Source organism: Brienomyrus brachyistius, chromosome 20, assembly GCF_023856365.1.
Source record: "Brienomyrus brachyistius isolate T26 chromosome 20, BBRACH_0.4, whole genome shotgun sequence".
Classification (NCBI taxonomy): Eukaryota; Metazoa; Chordata; class Actinopteri; order Osteoglossiformes; family Mormyridae; genus Brienomyrus; species Brienomyrus brachyistius.
The window spans coordinates 12,134,394-12,159,522 of NC_064552.1; the positions used below are offsets into that span (position 1 = coordinate 12,134,394).

General features: G+C 52.1%; 1 protein-coding gene across 7 annotated transcripts in view; it reads left to right on the forward strand.

Moving 5' to 3' along the window:
• The window catches only part of ccser2b (coiled-coil serine-rich protein 2b), a 41,054-nt gene extending 21,149 nt beyond the window's left edge, over positions 1-19,905 (forward strand). For 4 of the 7 annotated variants that reach the window (XM_048987543.1, XM_048987542.1, XM_048987544.1 and 1 more), the window contains 6 exons: positions 66-147; positions 381-558; positions 5,042-5,128; positions 5,989-6,075; positions 8,083-8,187; positions 15,260-19,905. In XM_048987543.1, the coding sequence (XP_048843500.1) occupies positions 66-147; positions 381-558; positions 5,042-5,128; positions 5,989-6,075; positions 8,083-8,187; positions 15,260-15,904 (1,184 nt within the window). In that variant the 3' untranslated portion in view covers positions 15,905-19,905. Of the gene's footprint in view, positions 1-65; positions 148-380; positions 559-5,041; positions 5,129-5,988; positions 6,076-8,082; positions 8,188-11,715; positions 11,801-12,603; positions 12,644-15,259 lie in introns of all 7 variants that reach the window. The other 3 variants (XM_048987547.1, XM_048987548.1, XM_048987546.1) reach the window with 3 other exon arrangements.
• Positions 19,906-25,129: the final 5,224 nt, after the last annotated feature.

Consider the following 25,129-nt stretch of genomic DNA (forward strand, 5'->3'; position numbering starts at 1 on the left):
CCGTGGTGTGACCACAGAGTCCCAGGATTGGTGGCTCAGCGGTCACATGGTGTCCCCTTTCGCAGATGCGGACAGATCGTCCTGCACGGAGGGGCCAGGCGACCCGGGGCTATGGGGGCGGCCTGGGCAGGGCCACGCCTCTGACAGGTGAGCAGACTGCGGTGCCCCTGTCAGAGCCATCGGCTCGACGTGTTTGAGCTGTGCTCCTGCCTGTGTGTGCTTGCAGTGTGCTGGGATGAGAATGTGTGTCTGTCTACATGTGTGTTATATCTGCAGTCATACCAGTGGGACTGGTTGGGATCACACAGGCATCACTGAGAACCTGGTAGCCCATTCAGCTCTGTCTCCCCTCTCTCTCTCTCTCTCTCACTGTCTCACAGAGAATCCGTGTTTCCGGAGCTCGATATCTACTCCGCACTGGGAGTGGACCAGCCTGCCGGAGGCTGCGCGCCACGCTGCACCAGTCCATCCGGCATCGAAGCGGAAACGCTGTGGGACATGGCCCAGGACTGCTCCTCTGTCAAGGCCCAGCTGCTCCACCTGAAAGGGCTGCTACAGGTGTGTGGAGCTCCTGGGGCTACCGGCACCCGTGCACACACACACATTCACATGCGGTAACACAGACCCACATGTAGGGGGGCGCAGCATTGCACCCATGCAGCACAGGCTTGGCAGGGATCCAGCTCGCTGAGATCCGTGCAGCCTGACGTCTTAAAGGAGCTGCGATCCTTCAGTAAGTATGAGCACATGATGTGCTTTTCCCAGAGGATCGGGATGAGTAACAGAGACGCCTTCAGACATGGGTCTGGGACTGCGAAGTGGCCTTCGCTGACGGTCCTGCTGTGGTGCTCTCAAAACACGTCTTTTGACACCCTCCATCTTTCGGGAGCCTTACGCCCATCTCCACCCTATATTTAAATCACCCAGGGTCTCCACTTTGGCCACCCCTGGGTGTCTTCTTGCTTTAAATGCCAGGAGTCCTTCAGAGGGCAAGCGTTTCCTGCTGTGCATTCAGCCACATCTTCTTCAGGTCAGGGGAGTGCTCTCCCCTGCCCCCCTACACGTCATCCTTAACCGGCATAGAATCCCAAAACCCGGCTCCTCGTTTTCCTCGTGCCAGTCCACCTCTCGACGCCGGCCCATATCACATCTTCCGCATAATTAGTTTTGTTTTGGTTTGGAAATGGAATTTTTAGTGGTGTAATTATTTAATGAATGTAATTGTTTGTTTTGCTTCAAGTAGTGGAGATTAGGCTAATTTCCAGCTTGAGAGTTCGACTGGAGGTGGATAAAGAAATTTCAGTGAAGTCAGGTAAAGGCGAGAGATTACATCAGTATGAGAAACCGTCAAAGTGAAAAATATGTATTTGATAGCCTCTCGATTTTGTTCAGACACATGTGGACTTGGATGGTTTTCGATAAAAACCGACACCACGGGGGTGCTAAAACTGTGATGTCTTTCAAATCAGTTACATGAAAGTAAGACCTGTCGGTTGCTTGGAGATGTCTTTTGAAGTACCGAAGGCGATTTCATCGCTTGGTCTGTGACTTTTGGACAGAGGCTTTTGGGAGGACTTTGGGAGTGAGGGAGGGTTTTCTAAGATCCCAAATGTTTTTGGTTGCTTTAGTTGACTTTGAAATGAACCTCGAAAGTATACACATGTGCCGAAAAATGAATAGGCTATGCTTACGATGTGAGAACCTGGCATGAAGTATGGGACAGGATAATGACGAAGTGGTATAGGAACCTACAGGCCAGCACAGTCACCAAGAAAACACCTTATGCAGATGTCATCAAACGTTGGCTATGACCCCACAGTCTAAATGTCATTAAAACCTTTGACAACTGTGCCTTTTGTGAACTCATAACAACTTTTGTTGCTCAGTGTCATAATGTGGAAATTGGCTGAAATGAGCTAGCTGTTGTGTGATGCCTTCCCTGCCATTGGCCCACTCAAAAATTGGAGAGATCCCCCTAGTGGAGGGAGGTATGGGGTGCACACAGGGACACAGGGGGTGCTACAAGGAGGTAATGGCCCTGATAGCACACCTCCCTCAATAAATAACCATGGTGGCTGTATAGTTGTTTAATTCCTCTGCCCCAGGCCTGTATATGGATATTAAAATAGGAATTAGTGAACGGTTCGGTAGAGAAAACGACATGCGTGTAATTAAAGCACCGTTGGAATGATTGCTTTGCCTTTTAATTTTGATGTGTAGTTTATATATAAGCTGTTATAATGCTCAGAGTCGTGTCCCTGTGCCCATGACAAAACAGTGAGAAGCTGCACCACTCGATCCATAATCACTTAATTGATCTTCGTCAGCTGGAACAAAATAATTAACGCGGGGGAGGAAAGTAAATGCAGTCGTTGCTGAGCGGTGCCAGAATTTCTGGCAACTTCTGAACCCGCTGCGTGATCCAGCAGGGCATAAGTTGCACGTTTGGGCGCCCTCTACAGGTCGTCCACCTGAAGTGCGGGTTCCTGCATGGGCAAGGCGTGGTTCTGTGTGGGTGTCACGTGGGTGGAGGGTGGAAATGAGCTTCGGAGGTGCTCTTAATGGTGATGTTTCTGCCAGTGTAGTTGTTAGAACCTGGCGCAAACCTGGCACTAGATTCTGTAGTTAATGGATCACCTCTCACCCCAGCGGGCACTTTCTGTTCAGCTTGAGGCTGAACGGTTTGTGACAGTCGCTTTGGCTTTTCGGAGAGTAATAAATGGCAGGTGGCAATTTAACACCAATGCCGTTTACACGTGTCGTTATAGAGGCGGACTTCTGGCTGCATTTGTATCTCTATTATGCGTGCAGTCGGCACAGAGGAGGATCCTGGGTGACGGTTTCGTGCGGATTGGAGGTTGCAGCAGCCAGCTGGTGCCGGTAATTGTAATGAGGGCAGTTTGGTTGCCTGCATGACTCCAAACCAACAGAGGTTGGAGGTTAGACTACATCCCGAATCCACAGGGGCATTTGCTTCCTGCCTTCATATGAAATAACACCAGGAGATTTTCAAACTCCTTGAAAATCCTGATCTGAGTGATATAAAACGTCTTTGTTTGGAATTTATGGATAATCGGCACGACTGGATAGTTCTTGGTCAGATGAACAAACATCACAGGGAAATCTGTTCCAGGGCTGGAGCTTCCACCAGGAGGCGCTGTAAGTCTTTCCCCTGTGCATGTGAGGGGGCTTGTATTTTTATCGGGAGCTGAGCTGATCTTCACCCTGGAACTCCTCTGCAGAGTGTTTTCCTTCCAGCATGTTCCGAGGCTATGTAACATACAGGATCACAGTCCAGCTCTGCAGTACACCCCCCCCGCAGATACTGCATCCCTCCATCTTTCAAACTCTTTTTTTTTTTTTTTGAGCCGGATTGGCGGGGGTGGGTGTCTTGGAGCCTGTCACAGGTAGCACAGTCCACAAGGCAGAGATACACGGGCAATTTATAAATCGTAATGCGCTGATCAACTGTGCTGGCCCGCACAGTTCTTCCATGGTGGCCCATCAGTAGTCCGTCCCAAGGTGTCCTGTCTCTCACTAAATGACTGTCACGAGGATTGCGAGGTGTTCTAGGAAAATGTTTAATGCTAATTGGGGAAATGACACTGGTCCATCAGCCTATCAATTATGTATGCCCATTTTAACTGGCAGACATTTTCATAGTAGGGGATTTATTCATGCATAATGCAGTGTCCCTCTACTGTGTCCCCAGCTGCCGTCCTTCTTTTGAAAGGCCTGATATTCCTTTGTGAGCTATGGAGGTCTTTGCGGCTTTAATTGGCTCCTTGACCGTGGAGACAGGGCTCAGGTCCTGGTGGGCCTGGATTGCAGCGGCTGCTGCGGTGCAGTGCGAGCGTTGCCTCTGCAGCACCTTGCCTTCAGCTCTCCGCCCACCTCCTTGATCGTCGCACGTGAACTGGAGGGTCAACATCTGGTCGTCAAGGCCGGGAGTGAACGCCACCAGGTCGCCCAGCAAGGCTGCAGTGGCTGCAGTGGAGAGGATGTGGATCTGTATTTAGGAACGTGGACTAGCTAACGCACAAAGCACATGACCCCTGCTCGCTGGCTGCAGACCGAGCCCTCTAACCTCCGTCCCTGTGCCACCCTCTTACATATTGTACCCCTGTTAGAAGAACAAGCATGTACGTGTCTGTCTTCAGACCTTTTAAGCTGTCCTCTGGATGCTTCCCTCAAGCTGGCATCATCCATCAGGGTACTTGGCCTGAGGAGAGATGGATTGCTGCGCCCACTGTTCTCAGAAGCATCCAGCAGTGTCCTGATGGGCCCATTGGGACTCCATGTTCTTCACCACCACATCAAAAGAGATCATTTCATATGTCCATACTGCCATCCTTAACCCTAAAATCCAGTGCTACTCTTTGGTTTATGTCTTTTAAATTGCCCTTAATATCCTCACAACCTTTCACTCATGGTCCTAAATAATGGTGAGGCTTCTGAACGTGAAATACGGTTTGTGCCATCGCTGCTCTGTGGTCGGCAGGGGCGGGGCCACAGGGGCACTAACTGAAAGCTGATTGGCCACAAATACCTTGGTTGAAAGCTGACTGGCCCCCGGAATGCCCCTTCCCCTGTCACTCACTGATTCAAAATATATTATTGGTCGGCCCCACTTACCCCCCCCCCCCCCCCCATTCAAATTGTAATAAGCTGTAATAGGCTCAGTGCATCACATGCCTCTTGTCACACGCTGATTTACTCTCAATATCGGGATGTCAGGGCCTGATTTGCACACTGCTGCTGCTCTCTGCCTGCATTAAAATCCAGAGAGTTGCTTACTGCTACAAACCCAGATCTATTAACATCTGTTTGCTTAACTGGGGTGCCATGAGTTCGACACAGAACGGAATATTGATTCAATTTTGGTGATATTAACGAGGGTGTAATCACATACATGGGGGGGGGGGAGAGGTTTAGTGGAGCGTGACGCATGGGGGGGGGGGGGTTAGCAGCTGGCAGGAGGAGTCGGGTTCGATTTTCATCCCATCTCTCTCTCTCTGTCTTGCCTCCACCCCCCATTCAGAGTGAGGCTGAGGACACAATACAGGAGGCTTTGCAGTCAGAAGTCCGGAGTCTAGAACCAAATAAAGAGTCCAGTGCTGCCTTCCAGGTAAGGCCTCCTCTCGCTCCGCGCCGCAGTGCACCGGAACCTGCCGTGGTCTCTTTTTGGCTATCTGCGTGCGAGAGTGAAGGGTTTGGGTTTTGCTGGCTCGGTTCTGTGGCCCCCCTGCCCCGTTTGTGGGAGGCGCAGGAATTGCTCCGCTGTCCCGGGGGCTCTCGGGGATGAGTCAGCGAACCTCTCCCCCTCCAATCTCCCTGATGACAGCCGGACAGGATCTGCCACCTCCCTTCCCCATCCACGGGAGTGACACGCGTGTTATATATTCCTCCTCGTGAGCTGGCGAACACGCCGGCATCAGTCCTTGAAGGAGGAATCTCACCCGTGTGACTCATGGGAGGCGGCAGCCTCCGGGGACCCTTGGGCAGGCTGTGGTGTTGAGGAGGCCGGAGCGTGCGGTGACCGGCGCCGCCCTGGTGGGCTGGGCTTTATTAAAGTTGCATGCAGCATTCGGTCGGGGTCCCTCATGTGACCCACCCTGCGCTTACTCCATCTCCATTGGGACTGGCACTGGGGTCCCAGGGTCCAGGGGAGCTGCAGCTACAGGGCCCACTTCCCTTCAGCAGTGATAAACCGAAGAGGGGGGAGAGGAGGCTTTGAATCCCGCCATGGGCAGAATCGTGGAGTGCTGTCAGTCACCAGAGGGGCAAGACCGCTTTAACCGGCGCCGTTGGGTTAATGTAGACAGTGATGGAGAGTGTGCGGTAATGCGTCCCCCCCCCCCAAGCCACGCTTCTGATAAGACCTGGTGCGGCTTCTGAGCTCTGAAGAACAGCTGTCGCAGAGGTATTTGTCACGGAGCCGCGGGCTCTCGCTAAGGTGTCTGCCTTTGTGTGACATTTCTCTGCCAGGTGGAGGCGCTGTTGAGGGAGGTTCAGGACCTGAGGGAGGAGCTGAGGAGTAAAGAGGAAACCATCTTGCTGCTGACTCAACAAATGGTGAGAGATCTCAGGCGGAACGTTCCGGGGAAAGCCTTGTAACTCGGTTTTCTGTAACCGTAAACTAACGGTGACGGATCCCTCCGATGCTGGATACGTTGTGCAGCACAATTAAAATGAATACTGAGTGGTGTTAAGCAGTTAGTGTTAATTTTAACATCATCATTACATAACTGTTACGGGGTATTTAAGGTCGTGCTGCTAGACAGATTCGAGCTACTCAAAAAAAATATGTATTTTGTGGACTGGATTTCTTTGTTTTTTTTTAAAAGCTGTCCAGCTTCAAGGTTTTTTTTCCAGCGTTTTGAGAGAGGCTTTTCCTGTCCTGTGATTACAGTTAGTCTTCAGAGACTGGACTCGCAGAGAATGGGGAGTTTGGACCATCATAGTGGATTTTCCAGTGGTTTAACTGCAAAAAGGCCTTATAAATGCATTTCCATGTTTCCCTGTTGTCAGTGCAGCCCGCTCTTGAATCTACCTGGGACGTTTTGGCTTTGATGTGAATAACCTCCTTCAGCGTGACTTATTACTGCATTACCAGGCTCCTATCCTATCTGTCCAGCACCTGGCCCAGTCACGGCCCGCTTCGCTCCGGTCCAGTCGGCTCATTAGCTAATGGTGCCTCCCCCGCCATGAGCTGGCCACTGTTCTGTCCTCCAGGCACAGCCCGAATGCCGGAATGTTCTGCCACCGCTGCTGCCGCCAGAGTTGCTACCAGGCTGATTCGGCTGATTTGCATGCCTGCACACTCCTGAATCTCGGGTTGTGATGGTCTGGGGGGGGGGGGGGCGGCGGACTGGCACTGCCTTGACCTGAGCATGCCGGTTCTGCTTATACCTGCAAGCCCCCATCCCCCCAGAACATCTATTAATGAAGTGCCCGAAAGCTTTAGCGCTTTAACATCTGCGTCTACCGTATGGTGAAGGAGAAGAAGCGTGATGCACCAAGGGGACATAAAAAGGAATTAAAGTCACCTTAAATTTATGTTAGACCATGCCCTGGTGTGAAGTTCGGCGGAGAGAGGAGTTCATCCATCGGAGGTACATTACACTGAGGGTAACATTACAGGTTACAGACTGGCCCTTGGCACCTGTAGCCTTCTGGGAAGACACTGGGAAGACAGTTGCTGTAAAAAATCTGTTCGCCTTTTTTCACCTAGTTGCGGGGAAAATGCTAGGGAAACCTTCATGACTTTATTTCCCTATTTCCTGGTATCTCCATGCCCGGAATATTAAAGCAGGGAGCCTGGGCAAGGTCTGAATCTCCTTGTGTAGTTTTATTCATACAGCTCGTGTCCTTGTATATGATGTGTTTTCCTTGTGTGTATTTCTCTAGTTTAGAGATCAGCGAGGGACGCACAGCTTGTTTATTCATAGTGGCCAAAGTCTCTTGTTGGCTGAATGTATATGATGTATATAATGCAGAAGTGGCTTTCGGTCCTCTCTAATGCTGCTCCTGCGCTTCATGGTCTCCTCATGTCACCCCTGGATCTATGATCCCGTCTCTCGCCCCCCCTAACGTGACGAAGCTCTCCCTAAGCCCTCCATGGCGGGTCAAACGCCTGTCATCAAAAAGACACCAGTTTGAGCGCCGCTGGTGTTTATTCACCTGCTTACAGTGCCGTGAGATTGGAGGCTTTTTTTGTTGGTGGGCCGTGATTTGTTCGCCCTGTCAGGGAGCCCGGCCACCCCATTCCTTCGCAAGAGGACCTCTGGCCGTACGAGTGGCACTCCTGATTTGTTGCGGTCCAGCCGAGCTCAGACACCTAACCCTCTGCGTATCTCCAACTTTTTCTTTTGTGTACATGGAGCTCCTTGAATAACTGATGGAGTCTTCATCCCTCAGCAGCTCTAACTGATTGATGTCAATTCATTTGCAGGCTCCTCCCTCCAGCTGGGAGGAGATTTGAGAGCTAAGCGTAACATGCCGCGCCGAGTGTCACAGCAAAGCCGAGCCGCCTCACCGCGAGTCCCGCTGACGCAGCCCTCTATGCTTCTGTTTCTGTAGTCTGCGTCTGTGCAAGCCGGCAGGTGTACGTGCCGGAGGAGAGACTCGGGAGAGAGACGGAGCAGCAGCGACAAGGCAACGCAGACGCCCTGGACACGGAGTGCGGTGAGGCCCGTTTCTCGTCTGAATCAGTCCGAAAGCACTGACGGGCCCCAGGGAGCCGCTAACAGTACCCGCCTGAGCTTAATCAGAGGTGCTTGATCATAATTGCTGCAGTGCTTCCTCTGTAAATTTGTGACAATGTCTCACTTCAACCACTACGCCCCCTGGCTGTCTCAACTGGGATTACAGGTTTCATAATCGACATGCTATGTGGGATGTGTGCAGCGTTGAGGCCTAAGCTGGGGTAGGGGGCGAGGCGCCCACGTTTCTGGATCTTCAGAAGATCTATCCCGGCACCTGCTGGGCACCTCATGGGCCGTGGGTGTGATGCAGCGACGGGCGGCAAGTAAAATGGCTGCAGTACCCAAAGATTTCCGGGCCTGTTTAATCGTGACGAGAGCCCCTTTCTCTAGCTGCCTCTGTTTCCCCCCCATATTGTGCTTTTTGTAAAGCCACCATCCCCTCCCGCCCCCCTCCCCTTTATCTTCACAGCTGCGATTCAGAAGAAGCCGTATAAAGGAGAGGGGAAATTGGTCACGCTCCGCGGCCCTATTTGCAGCACACCTGAGCGGGACGATAAAGTTCCCCCGGACAGGTGTTGGCATCAGAGTAGGGGGGGAGGCTCTGCCAGCGAACGCCAGATAAGGCACACGTGCCCCGAAATGGCACACGGCAGCCGGGGGCTCGCTAGTGAATTTGTGGCCCGCTAATTGAATTCCACTGCGCTTAGAAGGGGGTACTACGAACGGCGTGCCGAGATAAGTCGGGGGAAGTTAAATTAAAGCGCGGCATCTGCTTTTTCCGTGTTTCTCAAGCCGGGCGTCCGTCTGTCCCGGTAACAGTCGCCACGTGAATGGAGCACCCCGCCGTACACGTTATCCCTGCTGTTTAGTTTCACCCAGGCCTGCGCGATGGGGAAGTAAGCCTGCGTATCTTTTTGCCTTTGTCTCAGATAATGAATAAGTCGAAATGGGTAAAGAAGGCGGTTTTTGCTCCGGAATGTTCCTCCGAAGGCCTTCAATTCCCTTGGCTCTCTGGGCTTGTCAGCGGGATGCATGTTGCTTGCCCCCCCCCCCAGGACTGGAGAGCCATGACAGTTCCCACCCGCCCACTCCACTGCCCACCACCGCCGCCTTCGGCCCAGAGCATCACAGATGTTCCTGCCCCTGACATTTTTGCTGATCCGAGGCCTCCGATTTCCCATCTGAAGGTGAAAGAGGGTCCTGCGTCCGCCACATGGCCGGACTGTTCCCTGGCGTGCCGTCTGTGGCTCCTCCACTGCCCAGGTTCTGGCTCCACATGGGCTGCTTAGCGGCAGCCTGATATTCAGGAGAAACAGCCGGTGACATATTCCTGCTGCTGGTCACAGACGCCCACATCGTAGACACTTAATTTAATGTCAACCGCTTCACTAACCGCTTATGGCCAGCATGATGTGGAGTGTAATGTAAATATAAGATAAGCGATAAACTGCCACTTTCACAAGATGAGCTGCTGGTGTTACTGGGGTGATTAATTGTGTCCATTCCATGTGCGTGAGGATACAGTTCAGTGTATATATAAATAGTTCTCGCCATTCAGCATCTTTACTGTGGCTCCAGGTAACATGGGTCTGTACTTCTGTGACCGTGTCCCTTGCGACGTACGTCAGAGTGCCAGGTGCTGTACGCTGGACGTGGGCCGACCTGCCTGAGGTCCAGCAGCATGCGGCAGCCGCTGATCGCGTGGTAGTCTTGGCTGTATTATGAGCATCGTCTGTATGCCTGTAGCGTCGAGCAAGTGTGAGGGAAGGAGGCCTGGTTAGTGAAGACGGTTATATGTCTGTAGACAGTAGAAATGACAGAAAAAGGCCAAGAAGGACCCCAGTGGATTTGGTGCCCAACTCCGAGCCAGTGCTGCTAATGGTGGCACTCGTACAGCTTGCTTCTGGAAGGATGTAAATGATGATCTGGGGTCAGATCTTCCAGAATGCCTGTGGACCTCCTCGGAGGTTGGCCTGACTTCCTACGGCCTCCGACAAGATGATGAGACCAGTCAGGAGAACCGCGACGCTTCCCTCTGGCTAGAAACTGTAATCTTTGGAAATATTTATGGAGGTATAGAAGTATGCTTGCGTTTTTTTGCATCACCTTCTGGGAAAGAGGAGAAAACAAACATGCGGCATGAGAAGCACGATGAAGTCGCTACTGATTAAGGATGGAAAGCAGCCTTCAGTGATGGGTTACATTAGCACATTGATGGTATTAGCAGCTCTAATGTTAAGCATTTGGGGTAAAGGCATCTCCTTCTGCAAGCTCCTCCAGCGTCTGAAGGCATGGGTGGGGGAATAAAGGAGGCGGCCGCTCTCTTCCCACTTTCTGCCCCCTCCTCACCTCCCCAGCAGGTGGCAGTCTAGCCAGATGGCTGCCAAGCAGGGGGTCGAACATAATCACGTTGTTCATGGAGTCTCGCGGCCTCGTCCATGCAGGATATCGACCGCAGATCTGGAGGGGTGGGGGGCTTGGGAGGGGGGCTCCCTGGGGAGTGTCGTCCACCGCAGCCACTTTCCTTCCAAGCTTGCATTTGCCCAATTTGAGGATCCTGACAGAACTAGCTAGGAACAGATTATGACGACTGTAGCTCTTTCTCCCTTGGTCCTGCACCCCTGGATAGATCCTCCATTCACTCCCCCTGCTGTGATTACTGCCTGGCTTCTCCTCTGATCTGGGCCATCGACGTCAGGCCCCGTTTCCTGTGTCATTGCTGGGAGACGGGTGTCCGTGTGACAGGCGAGGTGCCAGCGATGGGTGAGGAGCGAGGAAGGTGAACAGGATCGCAGTATCTGTCTGCGGAGCCGACCACAGTGGGCGTGTTATAAATATTGTCAGGCTCCCGGTGCTAACTGACCTTAGGTCTCCCTGGCACCCAACTGAGCGAATAAACCTCACAGCAGCTCTTCTGACGCCTTATTGTCTCTCTTTGTTACATCAACCAGCACAAATGGTACTTCTCCATATTCTGCTCCAGGGACAGCGTTGAATCCTTTGCTGGAGCTTGCGCCTGTCTAGTGCCCGTGTTGGCAGTCCCATTGGGTTTCTTTTGCCACCTTCAGCGTCATGCTTTATAAGAGAGTCTGACGCCTAACCTCCCGCTTCCTGTCTTCATGCCCTAGCCCCGCCCAGCTCTGCCTCGCTCTGACCTTTACCCTTAAAGCTGTCAGCCTGACTCTCCCTGAGGCTCGTCTAGCTTGGGTCTGCCCCAGTTTTGTTCACTTCTCTGTGTATCTGTAGGGCTGGAGGTCTGGTAGCTTCTCTAAAAATGTACCCGTCCCACACTGTCATGGTGGGCTCAGCTGTGGGTCCCGCCTCGCCCCCCCCCCTGTCTCTTTCTCTCTCTCTCTCTCTGTCTCTTTCTGTCTCTTTGTCCTCTCCCATCTCTCTCTCTCCTCTCTGTCTGTCTGTCTCTCTTCTCTCTCTCTCTCTCTCTCTCTCTCTCTCTCCGTCCCTTCCGGTCTGTGTCACGCCTCTCGTCATCTGTGTTCTCTCTGCGCAGGGTGTGCTGCCTGTCCCCCTCTTGTACCCCTGGCAGGGCTTGTACCAGGGGACCCCCCAGGCCTCCGTGCCTCACCGCCAGCAGAGTGAGTCACCCGTGCCGCCCCCGCTCACCCCCCCCCACCCCTGCCCCATTACCGCCTGGGTTTTGCAGTGCCGCCCACCTGCCCACGTGATCGCTTGCTTGCCCCCCCATCCCCCCCACCACTCTGTATAGTCCACTGGTCGCCCTCGCCCACCCCCCGTGTCACTGTCCTCAGTGTGCCAGTGCCCCATATTTTTTAGTTAAGGATCATGCTGATGTCCATATCTATTCAGTAAGAATGACAAAAAAAAACTACTTTATGTTAATACTGAGGAAATATCTCTGGTGTCAAAATAAAAAAATGCTCTAAGAATCTTGGAATGACAGTACAGACACTCCTACACACACGAATACGTGGGAGTTTTCTCATGATTATATCGATACATGTAAATTTCCATGTGAGTTGAAAAGGGCTGTTGTCCGCCCCCCCAACTCACAGCACATGATGCACTTTCTCCTGGGGCATCCCTCCACAGGACGTTTGGGACACAGTGCCTGCGGCATCGCTCAGTCTGGTGGGGGCATGGCATCCAGCACCCTGCCCCCTGTCCACTTGTCAAAGATCTCTGCCCTGCATGTGTGTATATTAGGGGACTGCTTAATTGTACGTACTGGAGAGAGTGCAGAGAATCTTGGTCAACGTGGATTACGCGTGTGTGTATTGTCATTGAGTGTGTCTGTGGATTTGCCAGAGTCTTAACATGCCGGGGGGTCTACATTAGCACCAGGCACTGATATCTGTGTGACTGAGCTTTCCTGTTTCTCTCCCTCTCTGCCTACGTCTCCCATAATACCTTGGGAAAGAAGTGGAGCATCTAGTGCATTACTTCCGCGATAAAGCGTGGTACAGTACTGTTTTTTTTTTTCCCCCCTACGACCATCCCCATCACAACCCTCAGTCCCCCACCCCACCATCACGCTCTTTGCATGACCCTGGGGGGTGTCGCCTTGCTTAACTGCAGTCCATCACTGCAGTCCCCCCCCCAAGGCCAACAGTGGGCCCACTTTGCTCTTGTCTACTGTATCAAGCACATCCCATCTTCCCTCAGTCGGCCTCTCTCCTCCTGCCGGTCTCCCCCAGTAGTGCAGCACCATGCTGTCCATCTATTTCACCCCCCCCCCCTTTATCTACCTCTGTATCCCCGTGGTCTTGTGTTGGAAAACGGGCTGTCTCAGGAACCTCGTTTGATCTCCCAGCGTGTCAATCAATCAGTCTGTCCGGACTGGTTTTGCCGTGATGCTTGTTAGCGCGGCGCAGAGGCACAGTGCTACATGGAGCCTGGGGTGTGGAAGTGCGCACTGCATGATTTAACATCATGCGCTGTGCTAATAAATCCTGTCAGGATGCAAGTATGTAAATCATGAAGTTTTAAATGCAAGCGCAGGTGATGAAAATTGCCCTGATACAGGTACTGCTATGCTAAATTCTGGGAATTAGCATGTTCGGCTCAAGCTAATCATTGGAGAGGAAATGAAGACTGTAACAGGCAGTGTTTGTTTTGAGAATTGCTCTGTGGAATGAATGTTTGAGTTTTAGTTATTAATTTTGTTTGTGTTTCACGAATACGCTAATTCAAAAAGACTTGGGGTCGCCACTCACACACACACACACACACACACACACGCGTGCACACAGTGTATTAAATGAATGGAGGGAAACTGGAAACTGGGTTCATTTTCCCCGAGAGCTGCAGCTAAAAGCATGATTTGTGCTTCTCACTGCTGCTTTGTTTTCATTTACAGTTGATTTTCTCCTCCCCCTTGCCCTTTAGTCAGTGGCTGACTGATAATCATCTTTTCAAATATCATTAATCGTCAAGTATCAGCAGCTATTTAAAGTGATCTGTGCCTGTTGAAGTCGCTTGTGGCTCTCCGTTCTGATTATTCAAACGGGCCTTGGGTTGGGTGAGACGGAAAGGATTAAGCGAAGCAGTGGGCAGTAGCTGCATGATTCGGCGGTCAGCAGCCCGGTAACATCAAGTCTGAGGGGTGTTTGGAATTAGACTGGGCGCAGACAGGGTCTCCGATGAGAAGATGAGCTCTTTTTTGACACGTTTTTTTTTTATGGAGATGTGGGGGCGGGGTCACTCTGGTTGCCAGTGGGTTCTGTTTGCTTGGGTATAATTATAAAACCTTGCCTTGTATGTTCACCCAGAATTTGTACAGGCCACTAATATCATCCCCAGTCGGGAAACCCGAAAAGGGACTTTTCCCACTCCAACAGCTGGTGAGCTGCCCACCGCCAGGAGCTACAGCCAGGGTGTAGCATGCTCTGCCCAGCGAAACAAAGATGGAGCACGTCGAGAGGGGTGCAGTGTGACGTGGCGAGCAGTAGGTGGTGCTGTTAAACCAGAGAATCTCCCTCTGCGTGAGGGCCGGGTGTCGATGGGGCTTAGAGCTGCAGGAGCTTTGTGCATTGCCATCAGCTTTGATGTTAAACCTCAAAGCCGACCGTGCTGCCCGTGATTATGTACACAGTCAGATTCGCGTGCCGTGGATGAGCTGTTGAATCAGTGGCACTTTAAAGCTCCGGTGGCCTCACTGCCAGGACGCACTGGATCCTCTGGTCTCAAGCCGCGCTGAAAGGAGAGGGCTTTAACTGTGTTAATGATGTCTCACGGAAATTTCCTGCGCAAGCTAAGAGATGCTGCAGTCATGTTGTAGGGATTAAGTCAGATGTGTAAAGAATGTTCTTTTACATTTAGGACTAAAAATAATTTGTCTTTTAAGATGCTGTATTGCCAGACGTGTTGAGTGGTCCTTGACCTGTTGAAGAGTCCCTTGTCTGCTTTAGGATACTGAGCAGCAGAAACGGCTTTATGGAAGGCCCGCCTTCCATTAGTGGCCACCAGGGGGCACTGTACAGCACGCTTCCGTGGAAAGCTGTCCCCGATCACAGCTGCCGTTCACTTCAGTCCGGCTCTGACGTAGCTGCCCCCTCTTTGAGTGGCGGTCGGCCCATGTAGCACCCTAAGGCCATTTGTCCAGAGCCAGGAAGCGGCTCTCATCTTCCTCCTAACGAGCATCGTTAAATGTTAACGAGGGGGGCTGAGGGTACCCCGGTGCCCCTGTCACAGACACTAACATTTCTGTAAATGAAGGTGCCTTGCTGTGCTGCTTCCAGTCCAGACTACCGCCCACCTTTCTCCTCTCCTTGTTCGTCAGCCCGGGGGGGGGGGGGGTCTCACAAGCTTTTTTCTCCTCCCCCCGTGAGGAGCTCGTGTCTCTTTCGGCCACACTGCTGCTGCAGAGCTCAGCCATGCTGTAATCGCGTTCTGGGCCCCAGTTCTTGGTGAGCTTTACCATGCTACCAGACTGGAAGGTCTGTCCTGAAACCTGCCTTCCTGTCCCACCCAGCGCGTTGCCCACCAGGTTGCCTGCAATTTCAGCATCTTTTCTGTGCTTCGGGCAGCTTCCATTCCTCTTCGGTTTCTCACCACCTTTTTGTTTTTCCTTACAGCCTCAAATACTACAGCCTTCAGGCCCCTGGATCAGCGAGCACCTTGTCCAGGGAGCATTAGCTGGAGAAGCTTCTTTACTAGACCCCGGAGAACCCTGCTCATTCCCGCCGTCAGATGGGCACACGCCAGGGAGTCGGCCCCGCTCCCCCCTCGCCCCGAATGCCGCCACCGATGCCCCTTCGGAACCAGGGCTCTTCCAACCCCGCCAGCTTCTTGAGTCGCCTCCCAAGACGGAAGAGGCTGGGAACTCTGTCTCAGACTCTGGTGTGGCTGTGAGGTCCCTCGTTAGGTCCCAGGCAGATGGGCCACCTCCAGATGGCAGTGTTCGCACCACCTCACGGCGCCTCGCCCCAGCACGGGGAATGCTTGCCTCCAGGCTGCCCACCTCAGGGGGCGCTAGGAGTATTCCAGGGCCTCATTTGAGGACCAAGCAGCTGCTGGCCCCCTCCAGAGGCTTGCCCAGTTTTACTCCCAGGCTTCAGACATCAGGATCCGCCCTGCCTGTCGCCACCTTCGGGACCCCCCGGCCTCGTGGGCTCGGAGTGGGCTCGGGGGGCAGGGAATCCGAGTGCTCCTTGGCCAGAGCCAAAGGACCGACCTTTCCCCCCCACTCCCGTCTCCCCAAACCAAAGATGCATCAGTAGTCTGACTGGCAAACCCATAACACCAGAAACATGACCTGAAACCCTCACAGAACCCTGCATGTCAGATAATGAGCTCCTGCCCAAGCAACAGGACAACCAGTATTCAGAAGATCAAAACCCCGCCTTGCTGCTCTCATTTATTCCCTTAATGTTTGACTGAACGAGCGGGAGAATCTTAGCCAGAGTGAGACTCGAATTGTAAAAAATAAACAATCCCTGTGAAAATCGCAGCACAGTTGAGCACTCCCTCTCGAATGTGGGAGAGGCGAAGGCTGGGTCAGTTGTCTTCTGAGTGCAGTTAATTTGTTGCCTGTAGATAGCTCTGCAGTTTATTGACGGTGAGCTGTTTCTCTGTTCGGGGAGGAGGGGCCACAGGCCAGCTGTTTCCTGAAACACTGAGTACAGTTTCCCTTCAACTGCCGCTCCTCCCAAAGGCCTTTGACTGAACGGTTTCCAATCGATGTTTTTTTTTTGACACACTACTCGTTGTGGGGTAAGGTGGTGAATTGCCACAGAGGACAGTGAAGTAGCTCTGAAGTGACCCTCTCCTGGACGCGTAGGGCCAAACATAAGATGTGTTAAATGACTCGTTCCATGCCCCGCCGAAGAGTTCCTGATTTGGAGTGCATTCCTTCAGCAGCCTGTTCTCACTTCTAGCTGGTGTGGCCTTCCAGATGCTTTCGAGAGCTTAGCCAGTATTGTGCTGTAGGGGGGGAAACGGGCAGGTAAGATTGTAAAAAAAAAAAAAAAAAAACTGTGGTGTACCACCTGGGGGGCTCCAGCGTTCCACATTCTTTCTCGAAGTTCAAAACGAAAAGTAGATTGGTGTTTCCGTTGGATAATTGGTGTGCAAGACGTTGTCTAGAAGACTTCTGTCCCTATGCTGGTAGTCATCACCTCCCATTGGTGCGATGCAGTACATGTTGGTCACCGTCCGCTCAGATGCCTCTTCCCAATGCCCCTTTGACTAAACTAGATGCCTCCCATGTGACCGATTCCGAAACGTCGACCTGCGAGGTGCAGGAGTTCGCCGGAGGCTGTGGTTCAGCCCAGTTGAGCCTCAGATTTTGTCCCTGGTCTGACCCCCTCCTAGCCCCTCCCACCCCGGGGATAGCAGAACCGTTGAGGTAAAGCAGGAGTGAGTCACGTCGATGAGTCTGACTCACTAGTGGAGCACATATTAAACAGCACTGAAATAGCAAACATTCATTTGTCATTGAAACACACACAGAACACGCTAAATACATACAATCAACCTCTCAAAAGGATTTCCGCACGGGCCCAGCGGTAACTGGGGAATCGGCTTGTACCCTAAACATTTCGCTTTCATCTTGCTCTCCAGTCCTGCGCCCTCAAACGCTTCCTCCTATCTCCCAACATCACTCTGTGGTTATGAGATGCGCAGGAGGCGACCTTAATGAAAGCCACAGTGTGTACATCCCTGGTAGCTCTCGATTTTATTTATTTTTTTTAAAACCCCCCTTTATTGTGTGCCAAGGATACATACAGCCAAGGTCTGATGTCCAATTGGCATTCCGCTGCTCCTGCCCGTCAGACGGGTCCTGTTGAACTTCAGGCCAAGCATGTGTGTGTGTGGGGGGGGGGGGCTGCTCCATCACGTTGAAATCTTAACTGTAGTCATCAGAATTCCCTGGGTGCCGGTGGTAGGTCGCTCTGGCAAGCACCACGCGGTCCTGAACTTCAAAGTGTGTATATGCAGCTGAGGCGGTAGGGAGAAGGATGCCCGTCATTGGCAGAGGTCAGCATTGGCCATGCTTCCCGCTCCAACGTCCTAGTGAAGGATCTGAGTCAGGAGCACCCCCACCAACCCTCCCTTCCCTCCCCTCGCCGTGGCATTCTGCCAGCTCTGAACAAATTGCCTGACAGAGTCCCCTCATCCTGTCTTGTCTCCATCTTTGAAAAAGGCTCGCTAAGCATACTTATCCCTGTGTCGCTGTTTGTACCGCCTCTATAATCCTGCCATCCCGGTTCGGTCGCCCTGACCGGCGGAGGTGGCATGCTCTCGAAAGGCCCGTAGCAGCCGCCGATGAGCAGTTTTGCCTGGAACCGGGCCCAGCCCTGCCTGGGATGGGGGCTGTTATCAAGAATAATTAGCGAGGAGCTTGTTAACCTCTGCATGATAATCTCAGAAGAAAGGTTTTATCATTAAAGCATTTCCACCTGCCTTGTTGCATTTCAGCTGCAAACACACCCCCCCCCCACCAAACACACACACACACACTTTAGTGCTCTGATCTGCGTTTTCTCCCCCCTCCTCTGCATCCTTTGTCACCCCACATGGCAAGGTAATCACCCACTGCATCAGCATATAAGGCCGTAAGCATAGAGACAATAGTTGCCCACCCCCCAATCTACCTGATCCCGTCTTTTTCTTAAGTATTTTTTTTAAACCAGTCTTGACCCCCACCCCCCAACCCCCCCGAGAAGGTCTTAGGAAATCTTTGTGGTTTTAGGAGGCTCGTTTACGGCAATAAATGATCATCATCATTATTGGTTTGTTGGGGTCAGTTTGTTCCTGGTTTATAGTTCCTGGTTTATAGCCTTTTGGACAAACGTGTATGTATGGCAGCCTGAGCGAGCTTTAAACGCCCTCTGCAAAGGCACAGAATGCAGTTCAAGCTGTGCTGCTCTGCTGCCTGCTGTCGCATTCGCATCGCTGTATACAATCGTATAAATATATCAGCTGCATCACACAGTGATGCGTTTATCGTATCCATGGTTCTATGTTGAAGGTTCTGCTGTGGAGGACTGGTAAGCCTCTCGGCAGCATGCAGTAGTTTTCTGTGTGAGATGACTTTCCTCACCATTGCATGTCAAGGTGGGTCGTGTCAGTGGTCTGGCAGGGTGGCTAGTGAGGAGGGGGCTGATTACGGCCAGGCTGTGTCCCCTGCGGTCTGCCTGGGACCCATCTGTGGCCTCCTGGTTCACTTTAACTGCTCAGCCCACCAGTTCCTGCAAGTGCACGGTGTAGACGGTCTGGGCTGACGGTCGAGGCTGCCGGTGTCTCGTGGGGCCGTGTTTGTCTCTGCTGTTCTTGCTCGAGATTAATCTCTAGGCCGTTTCTCTTTTCCCTGTTATTTAAGAGTTTCAGCCAGAAATGGCTAATAGTCCAATTTACAACATATCAACCAAAACAGCGGGATATGCCTGGAAATCATTATCGTTTATCCCTTTATGCTTATTATCATATCATTAGGGACTTATTTACTATTTTGTACGTGTTTCCCTGGCAGTGGCGGGCAGCCAGGGCCCTCGTACCTGTCACTCACACCGGCACCGAGGTCATCCTCATTTGTTCCGTTTCTCCCCTGGGGCCACAGACAGAAACCATAGTAACGTCATGGATGAGTTACCACGGACAGCGGGGGATTGACCAGTGCTGCAGTGCCCCTCCCCTGGCCACAGGGCCTGGTGTCCACTCATCAACCTATGGGACATAGGCCCCCCCCCCGCTGAAGTCCACATGACCTTCTGTGACCGTCGCTCTGTTCACATCCTGTTTAGCGACCTTACCGGTATTACGTATGTACAGGCCTGATGTTTCCTCTGTGTTTACCTGCCCACCCCCCCGCAGCCGGCCAGCACCATGCTACGCTATGCAAGGCCGCACTCACAGGGCCCCAAGGTTCACGTGTACCAGGATTCCCTTCGCCGTTGTCGCTGGATACCGCATCGCAGTCTCTAAGATGTGCGCCTACTCATTAGTAACTGTACTGCCACCTCTGCTGCATTCTCATATCTTCCGATTGTAAAAATTGTGCAATACTGTAAGAAACCTGACTACACGCTCTAATGATAAGTATGTATAGACATTGACGTCCTACATGTAATTGTCTGTAATTTAAAGGAAACTCGGATGCACTTTAAATGATGTGTGGAGATGCTGGTGGAGAGCAAACATTAAGCATATTAGACTAATTTGTTCTTGTTTTGTTCTGGTCTGTGTTTGTGAGCATAAATAAAGATGGCAGCGAATGAGAGTCTTTTGAGTCTCTTTGATGACTTCTTTTTTTTTTTTTTTTACATTCCTGACCTAATGACTTAGGGGTTTGGTCTGCCCCCCCACCCCTGGGAACAGTCATCACTTCGGTCAAGTTGTGTCACGGACACCCCAAGTTGTTACAAGGGACCTCCCACCAGCAGTGGGCGCCGTAGAGCAGTCAGCCTGATCTTTCTGCATAATTTCCTCTATTTGCAACAGTGTTCAGGAGCATGGATGAAAAGCTAAACATCGGCGTTCCTGTCACACAGTCATCCCGGGAGACTCTGCGTGAGTAGGGGTTTCTGCGGACTGCTGCTTGTGGCCGGGTGGAGAGGGAGAGGACGGGCCCCCCCTGTGGTGGCAGCCTGTTGGTTTTAACTAAGCGGCTCACTCGTTGCCAGGGGCCGTGACTCCCTCCAAAAGAGGTGGGGGCTGTGACACTCCCCCTCAGGCTTCTGAGCAGAAGCACGCCGCAGTTATTAATAAGTGCAGCTCTAGATTGCTCCCTGAAGGGTGCCTGTTTGATGAGTTAATTAGCGGGTGATCAGAATACGATACCGACGCGCAGAACTGTTTACATCAACATCACCGCCCTCTGTCTCTAGTCCTCTATCCTTTGGTTCCCTACGTAACCAGCGACCTTCCTGTCGTGAGGGTGACTTTCAAAGCAAGGCCGTGTCAGACACTGGGGGGGTGGGGCATGAGAAATTCCGGGATCAGCAAACAAGACGTGTTGTAGTTTGATAGGGACCCAGCCAGGTCTTCGTGTGGCCCTGATGACGAGCAGTGGATGAGCACCAGTCTAGGGGAGGCCTTTGTCACATTTCAAAGGGCTGCCATTCATAGAAGCGATGTCATTCCCATCTCCCCTGCAGGAGTGAGGAAGACATCAGATGTCACCTTTCAGCCCTGCCCATCGCTGCCCTCTAAAGAATCAGTCTCGCGGTTCATAAGTAGACGCGGACAGATTGGACCTTGGCCATTTGTTCGGGTCTGGGTGTGGGTGGAGAGGAGGTGCCTTCTCTGTTTTTGAATTTTAAGACCTGTACAATGCATACAATACTTTTCTCTCATTTAATTTTTTCTTCCTCCTCAGAAAAGCCTTGAAGCAACGCGAGCTTCCAGCCCCCAGCGTTTGAGACATTTCCTCGCATAAAATGTTAACATTTAATAAGACCTCCGGCAAAGATGTGCCTGCTTGCATGTTAATAAGCCCCCTATTATTTACGCCGGATACCGGTATCCCAGTGTCAATCTTTAAGTGTATTGTTAGCCTTCTAATTATGAATAAGCTAAAACCATTAGCTGACTTGGCTGCCTTCTAAAGACAACAGCAGTGGAGTGTGGTTGATTTATCTAGCGTCTGCTTGAAAGGAAGCATGGGGCGGCGGGTCAGGATGTGTGTCGGTGACTGACATCTCCCAGACTTCAGTTATGTTTTCCCGCTGGGGCTGGGATTGCGGCGCGTGATCTGTAGAGGTGTAGCGCTGGTTGGGAGGTCTTGCTCTGTTTCGCACTGCAGCTCAGTGATTGGCTGTAACAGACAGCCAGGGGGGTGGGCGGTGGACCCTCAGTAACAGCTAAGGAGTTTTATTTTTATAATGGCATCTTCATCTTCTGTTGCCGTCAGGTGCCGAAGATGGTTTTTCTGCAGGACTGAAACAGGCCGCGGATGGAGATGCCATCCACGCGGTGATGATAAACCCTCTCCACTCCACCACCCCCCCCCTCAGCCGTCATGGGGACCGTGACCAGACCGCCGAGAGCCCATCTTTCATCATTATGGCTGCCGGACTCTGCCGATGATCCGGTGGAATGGAGAGGAACGTAGAGGTCGGGTGAGATGGGATCGCGTGACGGGAGAGGCAGGCGATTCCGGCCATCCTTCATGGACGGGAAGCTCGTTTGGGAGCTAGGGCATAGCCAATATGCCAGTGGTGATTTAAAATGGGGGGGTTCTGTTAGCTGAGCATGGCAGCCTGCCCTCTGTAGCCGCAATGATAGGACACTCTTGAGGGACACATATGCAGGATCTACCCAGACTGTGGTCGCAGAAACACCATCGTGCTTGTAAAAGGAAAAAAATGTCTTCCTCAAAAGTGGAGCTCCATCAAAATCTGTCTGTCTGTCTGTCTGTCTGTCTGTCTGTCTGTCTGTCTGTCTGTCTGTATAATCTGTTAATGTATTGTGAGATCTTCTCTTCCAACAAGAAATGCTGAAGAATGACTATTTTAACATACGTCTGTTTCTCTCCTCTCTGTTACGTTTTACTTCCTGTCCTCATACAGGTGGCTCATGCGGAAATCATCAGTGCTGCACCCCCTCACACTTTGCCATCTTCCTCCCCCCAGCGTTCTCGTCAGAGAACTTTGGACAGCGAAGGATCCGCCCGCAAGATTCGGTTTCCCTCACGGTATGGGGGCCACAGAATTAGCTCCTGGCAGCAGGAAATAGCCACGTGGGTGTACGTACGTACGTGGAAGCGCTAAAACGATCTCGGAGCCGTTGTGCCGAGCCACTCCTTTTGCAGGCATGAAATCATCCTGGTTCCTGTGTTTTAATTCACATCAGGGTGACGCCATTCAACGACATGTGGTAAATCAAAAAACCCTTCAAAACATGTTCCCTGACAGGTGTGGAAACTGGGAGGCCTCGCCTCAAAAAGTTTAAACTGCCCCTCTTTGGCGTGCAGAGTAAGGCATATTTAGGGGAGGCCCCCCCCTAACATTTCCAGCACGATGGTAGATTGCTTTCTTCATGGCGCTGCTGCTAAGCTGCGCTTGCCTATTTATATCTGACGGTATTCCGGCTGTAGAAATCGGTGTCTCCCGCCTGACAGTCGGAATGACGACGAGCGTTTGTAAAGCACTTTTAATCCGGGGATCACACTGGATTCCGCACAATGCCAAGTGCCGTCTCTGGCCCGGCGATGCGGCCCACACCTCCGCCGTAATAGAAAGGCTGGGATTTAATCAGACAATTATGCGAGAGAGAAATGAGATGGAGTTTGACAACCTAAACTGGGTTTGATGGCTCCCCTCCTTTGCCCTGCCTGTCGCGGTGTTTTTAATGGCCTCGATAAGTTGGCTCCTGAGTCCGAGGGATGGCTTCTCTGTGAGGCGTACACCTGTTAGCGCGACGCTAGACTCCGCGGTGACACTTTCTCTGGGGGTAGGAGGGCAAGTCTGCCATCTCCAGCGCGCCTATTGACCCAGGTGGGCTGTCCATGTGCTTATTCCACTCTATTAAACCAGAATCTTCATCACTGGAAATTGAGCATGTAGTTTGGTGAACTGTCGTCTGCAAATTGCTCAGGGTGTGTGACCGGGAGCATGTGCCCTGAGGCTGACTGGCATCCCATCCACTGGGGGTTGCCCTGCCTACTGCCCTGCCTACTGCCCTGTGCTCCAAGGTCCTCTGCTGTATATGTGGGGGGATGGAAAATCAATGGATGGTTTTTATTACTCTTTTTGTCACTTTGTTCATAGTTTAGAACAGACTTCTGACTCCCAGAGGACATATTTGCAGGTGCAGCAAGGGAAAGATACATGAATTAAAACCATGCGAGCAAAGACAGCGGAGTGACATCTTCACACCGAACGAGTGTCTCCTTGTGGGCCCAGGCTCTGCGTCATCTCCTCATATGCACAGTACCTACTCCTGCCCCACGCCCAGATCTTGCATGCCAACCCACAGACTCCTTCCGATGTTTATTAATCTCTGTCAGCTTCCAGTATGTTATAGATTTCTGGACAAGCAGATCTCGTCTCCATTGTCGTGATGTTTCACAAACATTGACTTTGGGCAGAGCGACGCCGGGTTTAATTCCGCGCTCGTCCTTTGAATACCTGAGCGCTGTTCTCTCTGGTCTCCTTGCACCGTGTGCGATTCCTCCCTAAATGACCGTCACCTCCTCATGTAATGAACAGATACTGGTGTTCCATCAAATAGGGCTGGATCTCGATGGGGAGAAGACACAGCTTCATTACAGCTCTCTTAAGCCTTAGCTTTGAAGGCGAAGCCCCTTGCTCCGCGTTTTAGCTCCGACGCCTGTCTCGATGAGTCCCTATGGCCAGCTGAATCATACACAGGATGTTAGGAGCTTGTTACTAAAGGTAACTATTCCCCGTGGGGATGTAACTGTTAGACCCCCGAAATGTAAGTGCAAAATTGAGAGATGCAAGTCACTCACTGCTGGGAGTAACTGGAAAGCAAATAAAAATGTAATAATGCGAAGCCTTTGATGTCTTCCTGTCCAGGCTGTCTGACAGCAACTGTCTGTCTGCCCCCCCTCCCCCGCTGCCACCGCCATTCTCCCGAGTCGTGCATCGGCGCGTCGTGAGCTGCCTGTGAATCCACCTCTAAAGTTTTAAACACTTCAGGTGTCTGCACAGCCAGTCCTGGGAGAGGGACCTCATCTGCTCTGTTCTGCTTCTAACCACTGGCATGTACGCTGCCCCTTTAAGAGGCCCTGGCTCTGCTATTTTCCTTCTGGCTATGCTTTCAAAAATTCACATGGCTGCGGGCGAATCAGCTCCCCCGGTCGCCTCACCTCTCTTTCAGGGCCTGTCTTTCCCCCTTCTCTCTCTTTGCGCTAGTTGTGCGAATTGGGCCGTCCGCCCATGGAGTGGGGGGGGGGGGGGGGGGTGGGGTTGTTACTAGGGATGCAGTGCAGCAGAGCTGGCGAGGGAGAGATAAGGTGGAGCTGGTAGGTGAATGTGCTGTCATGCTCTCGTCGGGTGCAGGGTGTGGTGGTGGTGGGGGGGGAGGGGGGTAATCGCAAAATAATAGGAGGGAGATTAGTCTCTCTGGAAATAGCCCTGACAAAAGCTGCCAAGCTTGTTCCGCTAGGTGACCACCATGAAATAAACAGATATGGAAAGATGGCGCAGCGAAAAAACGGACAGCCGTTCCCAACAGGGGAGGGGGCGAATTCGACAGATGATGTCTTTAGAGTATCCAGGAACAGGGTGTGGGTGGTGTCCAGGACCTTCTCATTCTGCGGTAAAACACACATCACTCACACTGCAGCAAAAGCTCCGCCCCCCCGACAAGCGTGGCAGCCAGTCGTGCTGAATCGTCACTCGTGGTCCCGGTCTATGTAGCATGGTGGCTTGTGGACAGATGGAGAAGGCTGTTATTATACGGGGTGTAGGGGCCACAGAGACTAAGAGCTGTCACTCTCATTAACTGATTCGAAACATATCATTGGTCAATGATGA